This window comes from Convolutriloba macropyga, chromosome 5 (assembly GCF_964194025.1).
Source record: "Convolutriloba macropyga chromosome 5, txConMacr16.3, whole genome shotgun sequence".
NCBI classification, from domain to species: Eukaryota; Metazoa; Xenacoelomorpha; order Acoela; family Convolutidae; genus Convolutriloba; species Convolutriloba macropyga.
In genome coordinates this window covers 76,019,106-76,041,770 of record NC_134472.1, presented here as the reverse complement: position 1 = coordinate 76,041,770, position 22,665 = coordinate 76,019,106, and the positions used below count along the sequence as shown (strand labels likewise).

Below are 22,665 nucleotides of genomic sequence, written 5' to 3'. Positions count from 1 at the left end.
ATCGTAGTTATATTTACTTAAAATTAGGTTATACGAACTTTTTCCGAACTTTCTATGCATATTAGAACGTTTTATATGCATTTAAATACTCAATTATGATTGGCTAATAATCTCTCGCTTAAATCTATTTAGTTACTAACATCCTCCGGCCCAGAAGAAGATGCTGGGAGAATGGGTACTAATTTTACAAGCGGGCGAACGAGCAATCCAGAGGACGTGCGCAATACGGCGGAGCGTGCGACGCTGTCTGAACCGTAACGGAGTTCAGTGATCCGAGCAGTGGGGTAGTAACCCCTCGGGTTGGTTTCTTCAACTACCCAAACCAAATCACCGGTCTTAAGGTGATGGTCGGCAGGCGTCTGCCACTTGGAACGTCGGTTCAGCGCCGGTACGTATTCTTTGATCCAACGAGACCAAATAGCGTTAGCGTAAGACTGCGCGCGGGCGTAACGTTTACGGTGATCAAACTCATCTACGCCAATGATGGACGGGAGACTACGTGCTTGGTTACCGAGGAGAAAGTGATTAGGTGTTAATGCTCCTAGGTCGGACGGGTCGGCGCTTACGGGCGTTAGCGGACGTGAATTAAGTGCATGTTCGACCAGACAAAAAGTGGTACTTAAAACCTCATCTGTGAGGCGACGTGTTCCAAGGATTGTGTAAAGTACGCGCTTGAAACTACGTACTAGCCTCTCCCAGATGCCACCCTGGTGTGGCGCACTGGGCGGGTTGAACCTCCACTTGATGCCTTTGTGGGCAAGTTCCACAGCGATGTTGATGGTGTTCCACTTTTCGATGTTCTCGCGTAGTTCTTTTTCCGCGCCAACAAAGTTAGTGCCATTGTCTGACCAAATAATGGCTGGTGTACCCCGACGGGAGACGAACCGCTCCACTCCCATTACACACGAACTGGCGTCCATGGAAGGAACGATTTCGACATGAACGGCACGAGTAGTTAAGCATGTGAAGAGAAAACCCCACCTCTTCTCGGTAGTCCTACGTACAGTAACGTAAAACGGGCCGAAGTAGTCGACCCCGGTGTTCGTGAAGGGAGGAGACTGGTATGCAAGTCTTTCTACTGGGAGATCAGCCATGATGGGTTGAATAGTGGCAGCGCGGAACATCCTGCACGTAAGGCAGTTAGATTTAATGGAACGTAGTGAGGAACGTAATTTAAGGATAGTATAACGTTCTTGTACTTTTGCCCGCAGGTAATCAATACCTTGATGATGATGTTTGACGTGCGTGTGCCTGAGGAACAACTTTACAAATGCATGGCGTGCGTCCAGAACGATAGGATGTTTTACATCAAAGTCAACTTCGACCAACCGCTTGATGCGGCCTGCCGATCGGATTAGACGATTTGGCCCAATAAAGGGAGAAAACGGGGCAATACGGCTACTCCGTTTAACGGGTTTGTTTTCGAGAAGATCTTTTCTCTCTGCATTGAATGACTCCCCTTGCACAAGATACTGGAGATGACGCTCGGCTTCGTCAAGCTCCGTGGGGTCTATGATGCTACCATCGATGTTACGGTAACATTCGTGAGAAGGTAACAAGCGGAGTGCGTACGCTGTTATCCGTAGCAACTTCTGATAAGAACTGTACTTATCGAAGGGAATTAGTTGCGGGGGCGGTTCCTTAGTTGACTTGGTTACAGATACGGCCAATGATGTATTGGTTTCGTCAGTTTCCTTAGTTACTATACCAAGTTTGATGTTATTAACTACTTCAGTGCTTGGTTCGAACGGGAATTGCTTGGTTCTCAGGAAATCTGGACCTCTCACCCAGCTACTTGATTGCAATATCTCAGCAGACATACCACGAGTGCCGGCATCTGCCGGATTATCGCTTGAGGCAACGTGGTTCCATTCGTCAACGCTAGTGTGTTCCAAGATTTCGCAAACACGGTTTGCAATAAATATTGGGTGCTTGGTTGCAGAGTTAAGCCATTGCAAGACAGTAGTGCTGTCGGTCCACATGAAAACCCTGTTGACTTTTACTGTGAGAGCTCGACATATATCTTGTTTCAATCGAGCGGCCAGTAGCGCTGCCTGTAATTCCAGCTTTGGAACAGTCATGACCTTCATAGGTGCTACGCGAGCTTTACCCAGGACAAACGCAAGCTCCGTTTGGGGCCCACTCGAAGTAGTTACTCGAGCCCGGAGAAATGCAACGGCACTGAAAACTTCTTGTGAACTATCGCCAAACATGTGTAGTTCCAGGTGTTCAGAGTTTCCGGAAAAGTAGCTCCTTGGTATAGTGATTGCTGCAAGCTTGGGTAGTTCTACACTCCATTCGAGGAACCTTTCAACAGTGTCTTTTGGTAATTCTTCATCCCAGTGCTGCCCGCTGACACGCCAGATGTCCTTTAGTAACAATCGGGCACCGACAGTAAATGGTGCCACTAGGCCGATTGGATCAAACACCTTAGACACTAGGCTCAATACCAAGCGTTGTGTTAAAGACTTAGTTACTGTGCTGGAGGTACCCCGACTCACAACTAGGGTATCATTGTTGTGATCCCATTTCAACCCAAGCACGTGCGAAGATTCCTCCTTAGATGAGGCAATTACTTTTGGTTCGGTGGACTGAGGTGACCCATCAATTCGATCAGCCAGATTTGGTACATTGCTTACAAACTTAGTAAGCTTGAACCCACCGAGATGGAGAAGATGCACCAACTCCTTCGATCTTTTGACAGCCCTCTCAGGTGACTCCACCGAATCCAAGTAATCGTCCATGTAGAAGTTTTCTAGTACGGCTTTGGTTGCTTCCGGGTACTGACTGACATTGTCTCGGGCCGTGCGTTGCAGTGCATAGTTAGCGCATGTGGGCGAATCTTTAGCCCCGAATATATGGCGCGTGTATTGATACACTACAACATTTGTTGTGGGGTCCTCCCGCCACAAAAAACGCAGTGATGGCTGGTCACAGTCAGGGACACCCACTTGGAGGAACATACCCTCAATATCTGCGGACACGGCGAATTTATGTTGACGGAACCTGAGTAGTACGTGGATTAGGTTTTGGAGCAGGTCGGGGCCAGTGAGCAAAGATTTATTCAAGGAAGTACCGTGGAACTTTGCTGCACCATTTAATACCCTACGCACTTTCCCCGGTTTGTTCGGATTGATTACGGGATGATGTGGTAGGTACCACTCTTTATTCGACCGCTGCTCAACCTTGTGAGCATCAGGGACTGTTTTCAAGTAACCTTTTTCCAAGTCTTCACGGATGGTATTAGAATAATTTTCTTTCAATGACGTATCTCTCGAGAGCCGCTTTTCGAGAGACTTGAGCTGTACCAGTGATGAAAAGTAGTTATTCGGGAGCTGGATGTTGTCATCAGCCCATAACATACCGACATCGTATCTTTGGCCGTTATGAAAAGTTGTTGATTCAAGTATTTCCTGCGCGCGAGCATCCGCTGCGGATCGTGGGTCAACTTGCTTGAACGCGCCGTACGATTCCATATCATACCAAGATTTAACCTGACAAGCTAATTCAAAATCCTGTTCAATATTGGCTTTGAAACACGTGGAGACTAAACTTGAGCTTGACGGGAGTGGGCCACTTAAAACCCAACCTATGGGCAAGCGGACAGCGAATGGTGAGCACTTTTCGTCGGCTGAAAAATACTCTAACGGGCGGATGGCATGGTAGACATCCTGTCCAAGTATCATCTCAATTTCTCAATAGCTATATCTTACTGGATCTAGAACTGCCAAATGTGGGTACGTTTCTTGCATGGACTTCACGTCAATGATGTCGGAACCTACGTTTAATGTTTCCCTCACGTAGGGACGTACAGTAAATGCTTCAAAGTCTTGATCTTTGTGAGGTGTCACAGTCAATTGAACCACCTTTGTGTCTATGAGTTCTTCCGTGTTTATACCTTTGACGGTCAGTTTTAATGCGGTACCCTGCAAACCGAGTCTAGCTGCGAGACTATCGGACACCCAAGAGTTACTGCAAGCGGTATCGCATAAAACCAACGCCGTAGTACTAGTACAAGAAGAATTAGTAACTTTCAGTTCCGTGATCTGAAGGAGGCCTTTGACATCCGTCACGGAAGACAAAGTGGTTGTTTTGCTTGGTTGCGGTTGACCAGTAGATGGCCTACTTGTACCTGCGGTCGACTTCGAAGTATCGATGTTGTTGTTTGTTGAGGGTTTAGCTGGAAAAACCCTTTCAGCTCCATGAAGTAAGGTGTTATGGGAGCTGTTGCAACCATCTTTCCTACACTTACGGGGACTTGGGCATTGCCTAAACATGTGTTTATCACGCAAACAAGAGAAACAGAGCTTTGCCTCAGCCACGACCTTGGCTCTCTGCGTGGGGGTCTTTTCCTTAAAGACACGGCATTCCCACAACCGGTGGCTGCCTTTGCATACAATGCAACTAGAGAATGATGTTGACGGAGACCTCTGTTGCGGCTTAAGGTTACTCTTCTGTTGCGTATTTGCAGCAAATGCCTTTGAAGCAACTTTTGATCTGGTTACTGAGTTGTTGGTATCCTCAGTCCTTGCTTTAGGTGCGGTAGTCTTCATTAAATCGTGCGCTTCGGCCTTCTCTTTTAACCAATCGTTGAAATCAAGAAGAGTAGGTTTCACCCAATGCTTTTTGACCGTGAAGAGTGACCATGACTCCTTCAAATTGGGTGGTAGCTTCTGTACGGCGGTGTTGAGAAGCGCAGCACTCTTTAAATCCGAATCGTATGACAGCGATTTAAATACCCCGACAAGACTTGAAATGCACCCCGAGTAATTAATGATGTTATCGCTATTGTGCATCTTCAATGGTGGAAAGCTGTTGAGTTTGTCTAAATGTGCACTTACGACCGCCTGTGGTTGGCCAAATTTACGTTCCAAGGTCCTCAGTGCGTCTTTGTACATTGCGCCGCAGTAGGCAAACTCAGCTATAGCTGTTTTAGCTTTACCTGTTACGAGGGTCTTAAGGTATGTCAATTTTACATCATCAGTTAGGGACTGAGAGTCAATTGCGCTTTTGAATTGACCATACCATTCGTGCCACTGTAGAGGATCCCCATTGTATTGGGACAACTTCCATTCGGGTAGTGGGTCATTCCTCTTGCTAGTTAAGGCATCAGTGAATGCCTTAATCAAGCTTGCATTTTCAGATGCTGGCGCTGGAGGCGTGGGATACGCTGGGCCACTCCAGCACAAAGGTATCGGAGCAGTATGCCCGTATGTTGGATGTATAACCGGCGTGACGAAAGGTGGCGCGATGTTAGTAGTTGTACTAAAGGGGTTGACAGGGACGCTACAAGTTGCTGCGTAGTTGCTATTTGGATTATGTTGTGTACTCATTTGCAAGATGGGATGGCTGATGGTGGGGTTAGCTGTGCTTGGGGGTAGGTTCTGTTGAACGTTGTTGAAGACGGTTGCATTATTTTCTGGTTTGTTTACGTTTGGGGGAGCATTCTGAGGAAAACGCCACAAATTTAAATCGGGGTTACGGTTAAGGGGACGTTTGGGTGCGGTAGGATACGGTACCAGGCGGGCTTGAGATGGATGGACAATGTTTTGTTGTGGAATGTTGGGGACGGGTAAGTATGCTGTTGCGCTCGCTGGAGTGGGCGACGGAACCATGGGAGGCTGAGGGTTATATAATTGTTGAGGCGGGAATACGGGAGGCGGGTTCACGAGTGGGTTAAGAGGTGGAGGGACCTTATGCGGGGAATGGGCAATAGGGACTTATGTTTGGTGTGGAATGTTACTTTGAGTTAGATTCTGTTGTTGTTGAACATGAGGCATTGACATATGTAATTGGCAAGGCACACTGGAGCTTTTCGGACCCAAGAACTGATTTACTTGTGGGTTTGTTGAAAATTCAGGTACAAAAATGGAGTTCGTTGGTGCCATAACGGGTGTCGGTGGCCGGGGAGGTTGCATAGGTGGTTGAGGTGGTGGGAGTGCAACATTTTGTACGTCGACTGGTACCTGGTTCACTTCACCACTGCCTGAGGGACTATGTGCCCTTTGATCAATGAGTGATTGCTGCAGTTGAGCCTGGAGATATTCCCGATACAAAGCTTCCTGCTGGGCAACAGAAATTGCAACTCCTGGCCGTGTGTACTGAGAAAGCATTTCAAGATGATGTAAGTTATCGGCAACATTACTTGGGTTTTCTGGAGGATTACTAGGGGAGGTATCTTTAACAGGAGGGTCGGCAGTTGCTGAACCGGGACGAGAAAAGTTTAACTCACTTGAATTACCTGCGGGAAACGAATTTACCCAATCCTGAACAAGTCCCTGACTTCTATCTGATCCCCTATCTTTAAACAAATTCAGTTCACTTGAGTGGTGACTAAACAATGAATGATTATCCATTAAATCAGCCTCATCTAATTTAGCTGCTGCAACACGCTGGCGGTGGTCTTCCTCCAATTCTTGAAGTGCCATCTGTTCCATTTGTATTTCAAGCTCCTTTTTTCTCATGGCAATTTCGTGTTTTTGTTTAGCGAGGCGCATGGCAGCTTGTTCTTGTTTCTCGGCCTCTTCGCGTTTTAGTTTTGCCATGAGAAATTCATGTTTACGCTGGCTAGACATTGATGATGTTGTTCGGCGTGAACTTCTCTTAGATTGGCCTTGAGGATTAACGCCCTCACATACGGTGGCTCGGTCAGCAACTGAGTCAATATAGCTTCTAGCCGCAAGCAAGAATTTATCATTGTTCTTGGTTTTATCATCCAACCATTGCTCAAGGACAGGGTAAATTGAATCTGGGTTCTCCGCTTTACTGGCCAAGTCAAATAGTTCTTCATTCTTCTCCACCAGTTTACTGAAGAGATCCTTCAACCTAGTAACCAAGCGTTCAACTTTAACCCTCCTGTCTTGACGATCTATGGCATCTGTGATATCCTTATGGATGTTACATAGCTCAGATTCTAGATTAGATCTTGCATTAAAGAGCTTTTTCAATTTCTCCTGCTGTTCGGCCATGATATTGAAATGGCTAGTTTATCAATGTAGAGTAACTTTCAACCAAACACGTGGAATGCGGGTTATACCGAACCCAAATGACGACGACTTGATAATCAAGACGTCGAAGAGCAGAAAAGAAGTTACCGAGTAATGAATTACTCGGCGAAAGTAAGTAAGAAGACAAATCACGACGAAACGGGAAACGAAGCGGGCGGGGCGGGAAGGACGGGCGAACGGCGCGCAACGCAACAGTGAACGGAACGGAACTGGCGAAAACGCGGGTGGTAAACGGGCGACGCAACGGACGGGACGGAAACGCTGAACGAGCCTCGCACGAAGAAACGTGAGACGAGACGGAAACAACGGAGGCGTTGAGCGAGTAGCGCGCAACGAAACGGAAAGGCGGGTCGGAACGGGCGGGAGACGATTACACAGCGAGCGGGGAGGTCGGGAACCACTATGCTAGCAGACCACAGCAACAAACTCAACCAAACAAACTAGCCGTAACTCCAGAACAAACTTAAGTCACACCCTAGGATGGAGGAGAGATGCTACTGCACGAGGCAAACTAGCACAAGTCATTATGGGGCTTAATATATACAAACAACGAACTAATTTACGGCAAAGCAGTAGTATACTAAATGGATGAAAAGAGCAAGAAATTTACTAGCCGTAACTCCAGAATAAACTTAAGTCACACCCTAGCAATATTCAAACCTAAACAACCAGTCAGCATACCGACAATATTAAACAAACTACAGCAAAAATTAAGTAATATGCAGCGCTTTTGTAGTCTATGAAAGCTGGAAAAGTTAAAAAACAATCTAGCCGTAACTCCAGAATAAACTTAAGTCACACCCTAGAAGGCAAAAACCTAAACCAACTAACAATCATACAGTTACACGCAAACATACAGCAGCAAAAATCAATATACTACAACAGAGGTGCTAGTAAATTAGTAAGTTGGGAAAGTCCAGGAACCACCTAGCCGTAACTCTAGAACAAACTTAAGTCACACCCTAGAAAGCAACAAGACCAAAGCAACTAACCAGCATACTAGCATAATCAACATACTGCAACAAAAACACAACATACTTCATCATATATGAAAACATACTACATCAAAAACAGGAAAAAATAACGGAAGAAAACGAAAAGCGAAGTTTTGGGAGAGCGGCGTTATCGAAAGAAAAACGGAAAACGGAGAATTGTAAAGTAAAGAACGAAAAGAACGCGGACGAAAAACGGTATATAAACGAGCGACGAGAAAAATTATGGGAATTCGATAATTTTTTTGTAGGCCGGAGGTTGTGAAAATTTTCACAACTTTTTCTGTGTAAAGAGTTTCACTCAATTAACGAGCCTTCTGGTTGAAAAATCAAAATTTCGACAAATTTGTCAAAATTTTATGCCTTTGTCCAATTTTTTTCAAGTTTTGGTCAATTTGTTTGCAAATTCTTGCTTACGGAACGATAATCCAGTAAACTGGACGGTTTTAAACTCAAAAATACGGTTTATCAATATTCGGTATTGATTTTCTAAAGTTTTTTTTTTTTTTTAAATTGCCTCAAAATTGACCAAAAATTTTCAAAATTGAACAATTTAGCATTATGCTCTCACATTTTTCTCCATATCAGAGCTAATTTTTTGATATACGAACGGACTTGATCACTTTTTACGAATTTTCTTCGACAATTCGACCAAAAATTTTCAAAATCAAAGTTTTTCCGTCGCAAAAACTATGCTTGCGGTGTCCCCTTACCAATGTTTTCTACAAAAAATCGTTTTCTACAGAAAATGGATCAATTTTACTACCACTCCGATATTGAAAAATTCAGGGGTTGGGTTGCTTGCCGTCTAAATCAAATACAAATATATCACCGTAGAAAAATCAAGATTTTCTTTTTTTTTTGAATTTTTTGTTACCAGTCTGTTGAAATCTGTAGAAGCAAACTCATTGTGACTCACTCAGACTTTGGATAACGTGCCATCTCTGATGTATTTTCTTTGATCCGCCTTCAGGATGCTTCACTGTCCACTCAAAGTAATTGTGTAGTTGAAACATCTTTTTTGCCAGTTCGGTACTCCCCAGGCATATTGGTTTTATAATCCTCCAACACGGCAAGTTCCGTTATACGATTGTCGATTTTCCATAGAAACCAAATGGCGTCACAACTGGTTTGTTTTTTTTCTCTTTCAACAGCCAATCTTAGTTGTCCCGTTGCTTATTGTGATTCTCGGCTAGACTGTGTTCCATACGAGGCCAGCTAGTAAAATCAGTTTGAACAACCAACCAAGACTCTGACATTCAATAAATTGCGATCCGATCACTTCGGCGTTGTGAATTTGAGAAAACTTAGGGGATGAAACTTAAAGCTAACAAATGGTAATAACTAATAGCGTGAAAATTATGTGTTTCAGAATTGATAGTGTAGCTTGAACTGCTACATCATTCATTGTTGAAGTGGCCACCACAATACAATAAAAAGTGATTAAGCATTTCAACTATTCTCGGAACTTGAGTACGAATGGAGCAAGTGAGAACGAATTGGCGTAGCGTAATAAATTCGCTACAGCCATCTTATTAACACGTTTCATTGAAAATTGGTTCGCTTTTTCTTTCGCGGCACCAAAATGTAGCTGTAAATAGGTCAAACAGTCTACCAAAGTTTCAATTCATCAAGAAAAGGCATAAATTCAACGTGATAAGTTTATATAAAGCAACGTATTAGCTCATTGATGATAGCAACGTATTAAGATTGTAACGTACATAGCAACAAGTGAGAGTTTAGACGGCAAGGTTTTTTTGATGCTCTTTTACTGGTTTTTTGTCTGATGTCATTGACGTCAGAATCAGTTCATAATCGATCAACAATCGTCTGAAGAACCTAAAAATATTAAGCCGAAAACCACCATAATCCGTACATATCGTAGTTATATTTACTTAAAATTAGGTTATACGAACTTTTTCCGAACTTTCTATGCATATTAGAACGTTTTATATGCATTTAAATACTCAATTCTGATTGGCTAATAATCTCTCGCTTAAATCTATTTAGTTACTAACAAGAATAACAGTAGCAAGTAGCAATAGACCTGGCAACTACATATTAAATCAATTTAGCCGACAGAGGTCAAAAATATTTCACGCAATTTGAAAACGCGGAAAAATTGGGTACAGCAAACCAAAATTTTGGACTGAAGAAGTACACAACATAGCAGGATGAGTCCTGAAATACCACTATCAAGATTTAAAGTGAAAAAGGACACCAATTTTGGCGCACTTTTTTAGTTGACTTTTAGTGGTAAACTGCCACCAATTGAGTTACCCTGCTAAAAAATTTTGAATTAAAGAAAAATTTAGATAACGGAAATCGGAAAATCCAACGGTATAAAAGCCACTCGGAAGTCAAAGAGGTCACGCAAAAAAATGCATGAAAAACGGACACGAGCAATGAATAAGACAGAAGCGGTCCATAAATTTTGTTACATTTTTATATTCATCCCATCAAACATTTTCGTTCACGTTTTCGCAAAGTTTACATTGAAATTACCCAATTATTAGAATATATTTTTTGGACAAAAACAGAGTTGAATCGAGATTAGATGAGACAGATTTCATAAATTTCTTTTGCTTTTTAAAGCTTTTTGGAAAGTCGTAATGTTATACTTTTAAGGTTAAAGTTTTAATATGGGTAAACCAATAAAGACAATTAAGAAATCTTAAAACATTTTAATTTTGCTTTTAGAGAAATTGTTTCTCTTCCTTTTTAATCAGAAGCATGCTGCTAATCTCTGTGTTCATTCAGAACTGTCAGAGTTGACTGTGGCTCGAAAAAAGTGTGCAAACTTGTCTATTGATACCAAAAATAACAGAGAAACAGGTGGCTTCAACTTTGTCTTTCTTATCATTAATGTTAACGCACATCGAGATTGAAACAGAGAAGGACATAAAAAATACAAATTTACAGAATTTGTTTCTAAGTGTTCTAATTTGGTATTCCGTTTCAGTTAGATTCTCAAACTATAATTCATTCAAAATCTAGACCAAGGGATTTTAATCTTTATACTAAATAAAGATAAACTTAACCCTCAGATTGCCGAAAAATTGCTTCGTATTTCTTCAATCTGCAACAAAGAGAAAATTTTATTCTCTAACAAATTGTGGAATGTAGTATCTTAAGAATCAGTAATTTACTGCAGTTTCTGTTAGCAGCCCCCTAATAACCATCAATTAGAGTGACATACACTCAGTTGACTTTAACTCCTTCAGTTAAAGAAAGCAGAACTCTCCTTGTGGGTAAACTCATTTTTGAGATTGAGGTAAGTAAAAAAACTGATAATGACGTCACGCACTATAATCAGTCCAAATTGCATGATAAAAAGAATGAACAAAAAATATATTTGAAGTGAGCGCGATGTCATATTTTCGACAAAATTTTGACGACGAGAATTTAAAATAAAACAGCAAGACAGGTCCTAATTTACAATCAAAGCAGATAAACGCTGAAGATCTGACTATCAGCATCATTTAAAAATATAATTTGAAGGTCAATAGAGCATACACAAAAGTAATCACAAAAACAACTGTCTATTATAGTCAACAGATTATATACAAAACAAACATCAAAGAATACAATAAAAGTCTCACTCCACATTTTGGAAAAAAAAAGGTCATCAGTCATTAAAAATATAAAGGGCATAGTAGGAACACGTTCATAATTTGCTAAATTGGACAATAGATATCATCTCTAACATAAATTAGGATCGAAGTGGAAAAAACAATTGATAAGAACTGTAAAAAATTCAATTTCACTAAGAAGTTTGAAAAAAGTGCCATTATAGTCATTTAAACACGTAACTAACAAACCAAATCTTTACCAAATAAATATTTATCATTAAAAAGCATAATTTATTTCAAAAAATCCAACGAAAGATCGCGGTGTAAAAGACGCAGCTACTATAAAAAATGAGTAAACTTTGCCTCAAAGTAAATGCTGAGAAAGCAAAAGGTTCCTCACTAATTATCTGTAAGTCATGAATTCATTAGAAACAAGGAAACATAAAATAGGTGCAATCTTATTCTAGTACTAAGCCAATCAGTCCTGCCGTAACTAAGACTAAGAAGGTTTAAAACAAAGATTAACAAGCACGGCCGAAACTCCAAAAAAGTAATAATTTTAAAGCAGCTGTTCTCGACAAAACATCAAACTGTTTCACAGACAATGGTTTAAAGACACCCATAAATTCAAAAAGGCAGGAAAAAAGTTTCATTTCTTTTGAATAAATTGGCCTATGAACAAAAAAGTGCCTTCCTTTAGTATGACACAACATATAAGAGATCTAACTAAATATTCTGGAGAAATAATTTTGCAACAAAACAAAAAATAGAGAACATTTCAAAAAGACAAAAATTGAAGAACATTACGGATTCAACAAAATCACTAAGTCACTTAAGCTACAAGAAAGAACAATTAACACCATTGTCAAATTCTAATACATAGCCGGCAAACAGCTCAAAAATAGCCGCCGTTGACGAGCTTGACGCACATTGGGATTGAAACAGAAAATTTGGTTCTAATTTGGTATTCTGTTTCAGTTAGATTCTCAAACTATAATTAACTCAAATTTTAACATTTTAAACCGAAGGGTATTAATCTTTTTACTAAAGCCAACTAGCAATTGCTCTAACGAACTTTGATAACCCAATGCACTCTGACTTCATGACATCAGGTTTTATCGTTTAGTCCCATTTCTTTTAATTTTGTTCTTCTGACCGTATTCACTATATTGGGTAATTCAATGAGTGAATTCCACACAATTGGAACAATGAGTAGTTTAATCTACGAAACAAACGTCTAATTCATGACTTGTGGAGAACAAAGGTGAACGAAAAGTAAAGCGAATTTAAAAAATCGCGCCTAAAAAAAGTCGTTGCGAGACTGATGGCGGGTATTAAAAACACTATTTAAAAGACCCTACACTGGAAAAATAACAATAAATAAAAACGGCATACTAGAATTCAATAAATGCTTACTGGTCAAAATCGTTCCCATCAAACAAATATTTTCAAAATCTTATTAAAATCTTAAAATCTTATTTAAAATTTTAAATCTTATGTGAAAACCCATTTAGAGTGGAAAAATTCAAAAACAGAATTAAAATCCAACTGAATTTCAAAATATAAACTTTTTATACAATGCAGGTGCACGAGCAAAAACCTTTCTTCTTTGCAATCGAAAACATTGAAACAATAGCCAAAACAATAGCCAAGCCACGACAGGCGCACAAGTTGCTCCATTTATGTAGAAAACGTGATTGATAAAAATGGTTACAAAATTTCTCGATTTTCTGTTATGATTCTTAAACAACAGTTTTTTAATGACAAAACTGTAATCAGTTTGTAACTAAAATTTCATTTCCGCGAAAAGCGTATGTCAACTCTCAATGTATGGTATAAAACATTAAAAAGGCACAACATCGCTACAATTGCGTGTAAACGCAGAGCAGCATTAAAACCTCCGAAATAGCACAATATTCAAAACATAGCCGGAAAATTAATGAAAAATGACCACCGTTGACCCGCGTGACGCACATTGGGATTGAACCAGAAAACGGAAAAGTAAGCAAAAGAAATTGATAGTGTCAAAGTATTCTTATTTCGTGTACAAATTTTGGCATCTGCCGTTAGATTCCACAATTACATTTAATTTGGCTTATAAAATAAACGCTATTAAGCGTAATACTAAGGCCAGCTAGCAATTGCCCTAATGAACTTTGATAACATAATATTTATCACTTAATGACCGGGCTTTATATGTGTATCCCGTTTCTTTTGATTTTGCTCATTTCACATTATTCATTACATTACGTAGTTCAATGAGTGAAGGAATTTAAAACAGGTGAAACAGTGAGTGAAATAAGTCAGAAGTCAAACGTGAAAAATGTGATCAAAAGGTAAAACATAACCGACTAACGTCGGGCGAATTGCTCTCAAACGACCGGCGAGCGGTTGGCTTTGTCAGTAGCTAGCCAAGTTTTATTGAAGCTAGCGCTAGCTTGATTCGACTCTTAAACTTTTAGTTTTCCAGCTTTGTTAGTAAGCAAATCAAATAGAAAACTGATATTTAAAAAATTTGCAAATATTGCAAAATTTAAAAGAAAAGCTTCCAGATTTTGCAATGAAAATGTTCAAAACTATTTTTTCTCTCCTGAGTTATGTCAAGTAACCCATCTGCAAGACTTAAAAACTTCGTTGGCCAGTAATGATAGCTAAACTGAGAAAAGAACAAAAACACTCAAAAATTTTGAAAACAATTGCAAATTTTAACAAAATCCGGCTAAAATTCAACACAAAATCTTCAAAATCATTCCATTGTCTCAAGAGACTATCCAGCATCACTATTTCAAGCTTGAATTAGTTTTACTGGCTCAAAAACATCCATAAACTTGGAAAATAATAATAATTTTTGGAAAATTTCAAAAACTAAATTTTATCAAAAAAGTGCTAAAGCTGGAGTCATTAAAATATTGATAACAATTCCATGAATCTAGAAACATTGCGACAGCTTTTCACAAAGCCTTGGAGAGGTCCCTAGGATCCTGGTGCAGGAAAAAATGATAAAAAAGTCAGATTCAAAAAACTTGAAAAAATTGCAAATCATTTTTAAAATTGCTGATCTTAAAATCTTGAAAACCCTTCAATTACATCTAGAAGCTATGCAGTAACCTAAGCTCAAACTCTAGATGAGGTTATGTGGCTGTTGAGGTTGGCGAAACCAAGAAAATTACAAAAAATTCAAAAAAAATTAGAAGTTGCAAAAAAACTGCTAAAATTTGTGATAAAAGTTGTAACTTATCCATGGCCAACAAACATTTTTCAGTAACTCATTATCAAACCCTAACGGAGATTGTCTGTTAGGCTGAAAAACCTGAATAAATGACAATAATGACAAATAAACTGACAATAGCGATAATAAACTGACAATAAATTCAAAAATTTGCAAGTTTTGTATAAAAAAATGCCGAAATTCGTGGTGTTGAACTCTGTAAAAACATTTCATTACATTTAGAAAATATACAGTAACTAGTTTTGAACCCTAGAGGAGGTTTCTCGATTCTTGAGGCTGGAGAAACCTAAAAACCAACAAAAACCTGAAAAAAATGCAAGTTTTATAAAAAAAATTGATAAAATTTGTCATAGTAAAAACTGAAAGCTATTCCATGGCAAATAAAATTGTTTCAGTAACTTATTATCAAACCTCTAAGGACGTTTTCTGGCCACTGCGTTTGAAAACAAGTGGAAAATAAAATAAAAATATCGAAAATAGGAAAAATTTGCACAATTTGTCAAAAAAAGGCTAAAATTCGTGATGTTAAAATCTTAAAAGCATTCCACTACCACTAGAAACTATGCAGTAACATAATATAAAACCCCTGAGGAGGTTTCTTGACACCTAAGCCTGAAAAACACAAAAAATGAAAAAAAATTCAAAAAACTTGAAAAAATTGGTGAAAATTAGTATAAAATTGCGTGTTTTTAGCGATCGGTTGTTCGTCAGTAGCCATGGGAGGCGCGGGGGGGTGGGGGTGGGGTACACCGGGGGTCTGACGGTGAAGGGGCGTGCAACAGTGGGAAGGGGGGGCAACAGCGCCTTTGGGGTGGGGGCAATAGGGGGGGTCAACAGTGGGGGTGTCGTCAACCTCTAAGAACCGACCTTCACAACATAAGTATTAAGTCTCCAAAACAGTTTGAGCTGAAACAGAGCTGAAAGGCTCTAAAAGCACTTAATGCCCGCTGGGCGCTACCTGTTTGTCCCGTTTTTGAGGACGAAAAGTCAAAAGCGTCAGACGAAAAATCGGCCAAGCGAAAAATCGCATAAAAAAAGACCTACAGGACTAATTTAATTGCTACAAACTTCGTTTGAGAGCAATTAAACATGATCCCAACAATTGTTAAAAAATTACCAAACGTTTTTATCGCCCTCGAAGTTAATCACTCAGCTACACTGCCTTTAATTTCCCTTCGCTCACAATCGGTTTTATTATCAAACTTGGGATCTTTTCAACAATTGCCCCCACCCCCTGCAAAAGGGGGACTGTTCTTGAGAATTTAAGCCAGCGATTTATTAACCAATCAGAGATAACTAAACATAACCGACTAACGTCGGGCTAATTGCTCTCAAACGACCGGCGAGCGGTTGGCTTCGTCAGTAGCTAGCCACAGGGGGGGGGGGGTCACCGGGCGCTGATGGGGATCAAAAGCGTCAGACGAAAAATCGATCAAGCGAAAAATCGCATAAAAAAAGACCGACAGGACTAATATAATTCCTACAAACTTTGTTTGAGAGCAATTAAAAAAGGTAAAGCGAATTAACAAGTCCTGATATACAATTCAAAGAATTTCAGATTAAAATCTAATTTACAGAATAAAAAACACAAGACCAAGAATGGGCAACGATTGGAGTAGGAAAACCATTTAGAACAAAATCAAATCCAAAAATGTCGAAATAACAGTAACAATCAATGTCAAAATGCAGTATGTGAACAAAAAAGCACTAGCGAGCAAGCAGATTTTTGTTCAAACACCATTTTCTAACTCTACATTAGAATTAGAGCAAAAAATTTCACGCCAGAAAACCACTTGCTTTTTCGCTCCACTTCATCTTTCCGCGTAACCAAAATCATCACCCAATTTGACTTCAAAAATCATTAAAATGTGAGAACAGATCGTTTGTTTCAATTCAAAGATACAATTCAAAGAATTTTCTGACTAAAATCTAATTTACAGAATAAAAAACACTAGACCACGAATGGGCAAGGATTGGATTAGGAAAACAACTTACAAAAAAATCAAATCCAAAAATGTCGAAAATCAAATTCAATATCAAAATGCCGCATGTGAACAAAAAAGCACTAGGGAGCAAGCAAATTTCTGTTCAAACAACATTTTCTGATTCTACATTAGAATTAAAGCAAAAATTTTTACGCCGCAAAACCACTTGCTTTTCCGCACCACCTCCTCTTACGGCGTCACCAAAATCATCACTCCACTCTTACGGCGTCACCAAAATCATCACTCCAATTTGAGTTCAAAAATCAAGAAAATGTGAGAACAGATCTTTAAAAAACATAGCTAGAAGACTCCGTAATTGACTCGAAGTAGATTTCAAATTAAGTCCTAGCCAACATCCAGCTAAACTAGCAAAATTTTAATTATTTCATTATATCAATGGATTTGAAAAAAAAGAAAGGAAACAAAAAGGAAAGGAAAAAATGCAAAAATCATACTATTGGAAATTTTTCACAAATCCACCAACAATTTTTAAAAATGTCTAATATAATCAATTTATGATTAACAAAAATGCATATTTTAGGAAACAAACCTGGCGATTGCTGGAAAATAGCTGCGATTGATTCTTATGAACTCGATTGGATTGAAAGCAAAATCTGATTTTCATAAAAACTTCACTTATGTTGATTTTCATAAGTGTCATTCATGTTGATTTTCTTCCATAGTTAGAAAATTTACTGTTTACTGTTTTACGAAAGGATACAGAAGCTAGTATCAGTAACAATAAGGATTAGAGATGGTAAATAAGACTTATAAGAATAGAGTTCGTGTACCGTGCGTCTAAAATTGGGTTTAATAGATTTATAAAGATTCACTTTTTTCTTTGGTTTTTCACTACTGATTCCGTTTATTTTATATTGTTGTCCTGATCAACTGCTGCTTAAAAGCACTTTAAAAGATTGAGAGGAGAAAGAAAAGCCTGCAGAAATAAAAAAGGATAAACGCAAAATTTTGAACAAGCTGTCAACCAGCTTAAAGCGAAACAAATTATTGAACGAAAATAGGGCCGGTATAATAATGCGCCGTGAAGATGAGGGGTGATTTTAAAGAACAAATAAAGACGATATATCTCAAAAAAGGAGAAAAGCCGGGCAAAAACAAAAAAGACTATGACAAAATCTAAGGAACAAGAAATTTTTAAATAATGTTCTCTAAAAACTCTCAATAGATGTTTTCACGTAGTAACAGACATTATACACCCGACCCTAATTCATTATTTGAATATCAACAAAAAAAACTATAAATGTCAGAACAACAATTAGTTAGAAACAGAAACACAGGAAAATTAAGCAAAAAATAAACTAGACTGTTTTCTTCAGTCAAAACTTCAAGTGATAATAACTAAAAAGGGATGGAAACCAACATGAATAGTAATTTCAAATACCCCGAATTTCAGATATTGACAGATCAGAAAACAAACAGATGTTTTCAAATACCCCGAAAAAAATACCCGGACATTAAAAAATTTGAAGAGTACAAGAGTGCGCAGCATGAACTGATAAATATCTTTCTCTTTGCTCTTCAATTCGTTCAGTCTTTTGACCTAAACACTTCGTTTTCACATGCGGCATTGACTTTTACATCCTGTTTTATATAAACTTCAAAACATTATGGAGAAAAAAGACGTTCCCCCAATACTCCTCTTCGAGTCGTAAAAAAAGACAGCGCCCCATTACAATTCAAATTCTTTGAATTGAACAAAGGGGAGGGCGCCTAAATAATAGCCGTTAAGAGGCTGGTGAAGGGTATTAATTAACTGCCCATCAACTTCCAAACACTACCAAACCAAGCCCACAATATCAATAAAGCAATTCAAACCTCTTAACAGAAAAAAAAGATTTAACACCAAAACAACTGCTTGAGAAAGCAAAACGTTGAAAACAAATCTACTCACGTGCGGAAAAATTTTGTTCACCTGAACTTCTCGCTCTCTCGAAGACAGTTGTATGAGCAAAAAACCACTCTCATTTCGCGCCACTCTTCGATTTTGTTCAACACTCAAATCACTCAAAATTTTTCACGCCGTTCCCTTCCTGCTTCAGAATTCACTCCAATGAAGTTCATTTTCAAAAATACTTCTCCAATACTCCGCTTCGAGTCGAAAAAATAGATGAACATAACTCCTCTTGGAGTCGTAAGATGGACAGCGCATCAATACAATTCAAATTCTTTGAATTGTATTACAACCAAGAAAAGGCCAATAATAGCTCTCCATCGTAGCAATTAATAAAATTGTACGTTGCAAAGCACGTTGGATTTCATTCATTGCTAGAATAAAATTAAAAATTGAATCAATCTACGCTTCCTCTGTCTGAAGAGACAATTTCACTCAAAAATAAAAAAGCTCCAGTTCCCACCTGACATTGGTAGATTGCATCGGGAGTGTCAGCATTGAATCCCAGATTCCACACCATCGCAAGTCCAGAGTTCTCCAGTCCACCCAGAGATCCACCCGACTCGGATTGAGCTGCTGGGTGGTGGTCGGCCTGGAACAAAAATCTTTACACTCAAAACTTAACATTTACATTCATAAACCTGACGCTAAACCATAAAACGAACTACAAGTAGGCACGCCGACAACTTTCAAAACTAATTAAGACACTAGCACCTACATCTTCAGTTCAGATATCAACTTCCTGATCCCAGAATTAGCAAATAAAATCAGATGAGAAAACGAACACTTGGATGAGGTTTAGGCACCACTTTGAAAATTTTGCTTAAGCTAGATTTTGGTCTTAAAAAATGCTGAAGCGTAATAATTGTGCACATAGCTGATATCTAGCTTAGAGATGATACCACGAGACAAGAGAAACAACGAGTGTCGGCTACTAACAGAGAAGGAGTGGTATGAGGCAAGGACGAGCTCATTGGGGAAGAAGGGAGACCAATCTAGGCTGCTGACTGCTGAGTTGTTGCACCAGTAGTCCTGGTAGAACACACGTGACACCTTCACCTGACTACCAGGGTGCATACTCCTAAATACACAAGCATAAAAAGAACAGAGATGCAAATTGCAACAGTGCTTAAGTGATTATAGGCACGACCTAACAGTATATGATAAAAAAACAGTTATATATCCTCGTTCATGGCACGTCTCTGGACATTAGCTATTATTTTCGAGTTGACTCATTTCTATATCATCTAATAAAGCACTTATGGATCTTTCCAATTATGCCTTAATTTTTCTCAATGAAATTGATTGAAGTAACCAGCACTGATTGCCTAATTTAATCCACCACTAGCAGGCCCGCAAAAGCATCACCAGAAAATCATTTAAAAGAATAGGTTTAAAATTGAGATTTTTTTCGTACCAGCTCGTGCAGTAAGCCATGACCCTCCTTCAACAGCCAGAGGTATTGCGTTACGTTACCGAAGTGTTTGGTTTAGTATATTACCCCAATTAACACCAATTTTTTGATCGAAGACTTAATTGGCTTTGCTATCTTGCATATTTAAGTACCGCTAAGATTTGTACAGATAACGAGCTTCTACAGTGAGAAAAGAGAGTAAGAAAAGAAAGTGAGAAAAGAAAGTAAGACAGGAAAGTGAGAAAAGAACGTGAGAAAAGAAATTGAGAAATGAAAGTGAGAAATGAAAGTGAAAAAAGAAAATGATAAAGGAAAGTGAGAAAAGAAAGTGAGAATAGAAATTGAGAAACGAAAGTGAGAAAAAAAATTGAGAAAAGAAAGTGAGAAAAGAAAAAGAAAAAAGAAAAAGAAAAAAGAAAGTGAAAGAAGAAAGTGAGAAAAGAAAGTTGAAAGAAAGTGAGAAAAGAAAGTGAAAAGAAAGTGAGAAAAGAAAGTGAGAAGAGAAAGTGGGAAAGAAAGTGAGATAAGAAAGTAAGAAAAGAAAGTGAGAAAAGACAAAGAGAAAAGAAAGTGAGAAAAGAAAGTGAGTAAGAAAGTGAGAAAAGAAATTGAGAAAAGAAATTGAGAAAAGAAAGTGAGAAAAGAAAGTGAGAAAAGAAATAGAGAAAAGAAAGTGAGAAAAGAAGGTGGGAAAAGAAAGTGAGAAAAGAAAGTGAGAAAAGAAAGTGAGAAAAGAAAGTGAGAAAAAAACGAGAGAAAAGAAAGTGAGAGAAGAAAGTGAGCAAAGAAAGTGAGAAAAGAAAGTGAGAAAAGAAATTGAGAAAAGAAAGTTAGAAAAGAAAGCGAGAATAGAAAGTGAGAAAAGAAATTGAGAAACAAAAGTGAGATAAGAAAGTGTGAAAAGAAATTCAGAAAAGAAAGTGAGAAAAGAAAGGAAGGAAAAGTGAGAAGACAAAGTGAGAAAAGAAAGTCAGAAAAAGAAAGTGAGAAAAGAATGTGAGAAAAGAAAGTGAGAATAGAAAGTCAGAAAAGAAAGTGTAAAGAAAGTGAGAAAAGAAAGTGAGAAAAGAAAGTGAAAAAAGAAAGTGAGAACAGAAATTGAGAACAGAAATTGAGAACAGAAAGTGAGAAAAGAAAGTGAGAAAAGAAAGTGAGAAAAGAAAGTGAGAAAAGAAAGTGAGAAAAGAAAGTGAAAAGAAAGTGAGAAGAGAAAGTGGGAAAAGAAAGTGAGATAAGAAAGTAAGAAAAGAAAGTGAGAAAAGAAAAAGAGAAAAGAAAGTGAGAAAAGAAAAAGAGAAAAGAAAGTGAGAAAAGAAAGTGAGTAAGAAAGTGAGAAAAGAAAGTGAGAAAAGAAAGCGAGAAAAGAAATTGAGAAAAGAAAGTGAGAAAAGAAGGTGAGAAAAGAAAGTGAGAAAAGAAAGTGAGAAAAGTGAGAAAAGAAAGTGAGAAAAGAAAGTGGGAAAAGAAAGTGAGAAAAGAACGAGAGAAAAGAAAATGAGAGAAGAAAGTGAGAAAAGAAAGTGAGAAAAGAAAGTGACAAAAGAAAGTGAGAAAAAGAAAGTGAGAAAAGAATGTGAGAAAAGAAAGTGAGAATAGAAAGTCAGAAAAGAAAGTGAAAAAAGAAAGGAAGGAAAAGTGAGAAGACAAAGTGAGAAAAGAAAGTGAGAAAAGAAAGTGAAAAAAAAAGTGAGAAAAGAAAGTGAGAACAGAAAGTGAGAACAGAAAGTGAGAAAAGAAAGTGAGAAAAGAAAGTGAGAAAAGAAAGTGAAAAGAAAGTGAGAAAAGAAAGTGAGAAGAGAAAGTGGGAAAAGAAAGTGAGATAAGAAAGTTAGAAAAGAAAGTGAGAAAAGAAAAAGAGAAAAGAAAGTGAGAAAAGAAAAAGAGAAACAGTGAGAAAAGAAAGTGAGTAAGAAAGTGAGAAAAGAAAGTGAGAAAAGAAAGTAAGAAAAGAAAGTGAGAAAAGAAATTGAGAAAAGAAAGTGAGAAAAGAAGGTGAGAAAAGAAAGTGAGAAAAGAAAGTGAGAAAAGTGAGAAAAGAAAGTGAGAAAAGAAAGTGAGGAAAGAAAGTGAGAAAAGAACGAGAGAAAAGAAAGTGAGAGAAAGTGAGAAAAGAAAGTGAGAAAAGAAAGTGACAAAAGAAAGTGAGAAAAGAAATTGAGAAAAGAAAGTTAGAAAAGAAAGCGAGAATAGAAAATGAGAAAAGAAATTGAGAAACAAAAGTGAGATAAGAAAGTGTGAAAAGAAATTCAGAAAAGAAAGTGAGAAAAGAAAGTGAGAAAAGAAAGGAAGGAAAAGTGAGAAGACAAAGTGAGCAAAAGAAAGTCAGAAAAGAAAGTGAGAAAAGAATGTGAGAAAAGAAAGTGAAAATAGAAAGTTAGAAAAGAAAGTGAAAAAAGAAAGGAAGGAAAAGTGAGAAGACAAAGTGAGAAAAGAAAGTGAGAAAAGAAAGTGAAAAAAGAAAGTGAGAAAAGAAAGTGAGAACAGAAAGTGAGAACAGAAAGTGAGAAAAGAAAGTGAGAAAAGAAAGTGAGAAAAGAAAGTGAGAAAAAAAGTG

The 22,665-nt window shown here is 38.2% G+C and overlaps 1 protein-coding gene across 6 annotated transcripts in view; it reads right to left on the bottom strand.

The window, feature by feature from the left end:
* The window catches only part of LOC142339663 (dynein, cytoplasmic 1, intermediate chain 2a-like), a 117,578-nt gene that overhangs the window by 79,072 nt on the left and 15,841 nt on the right, over nucleotides 1–22,665 (bottom strand). For all 6 annotated transcript variants that reach the window (XM_075389861.1, XM_075389864.1, XM_075389862.1 and 3 more), the window contains 2 exons: nucleotides 19,637–19,778; nucleotides 19,161–19,289 (listed from right to left, as the gene is read on the bottom strand). In XM_075389861.1, the coding sequence (XP_075245976.1) occupies nucleotides 19,161–19,289; nucleotides 19,637–19,778 (271 nt within the window). The remainder of the gene's footprint in view (nucleotides 1–19,160; nucleotides 19,290–19,636; nucleotides 19,779–22,665) is intronic.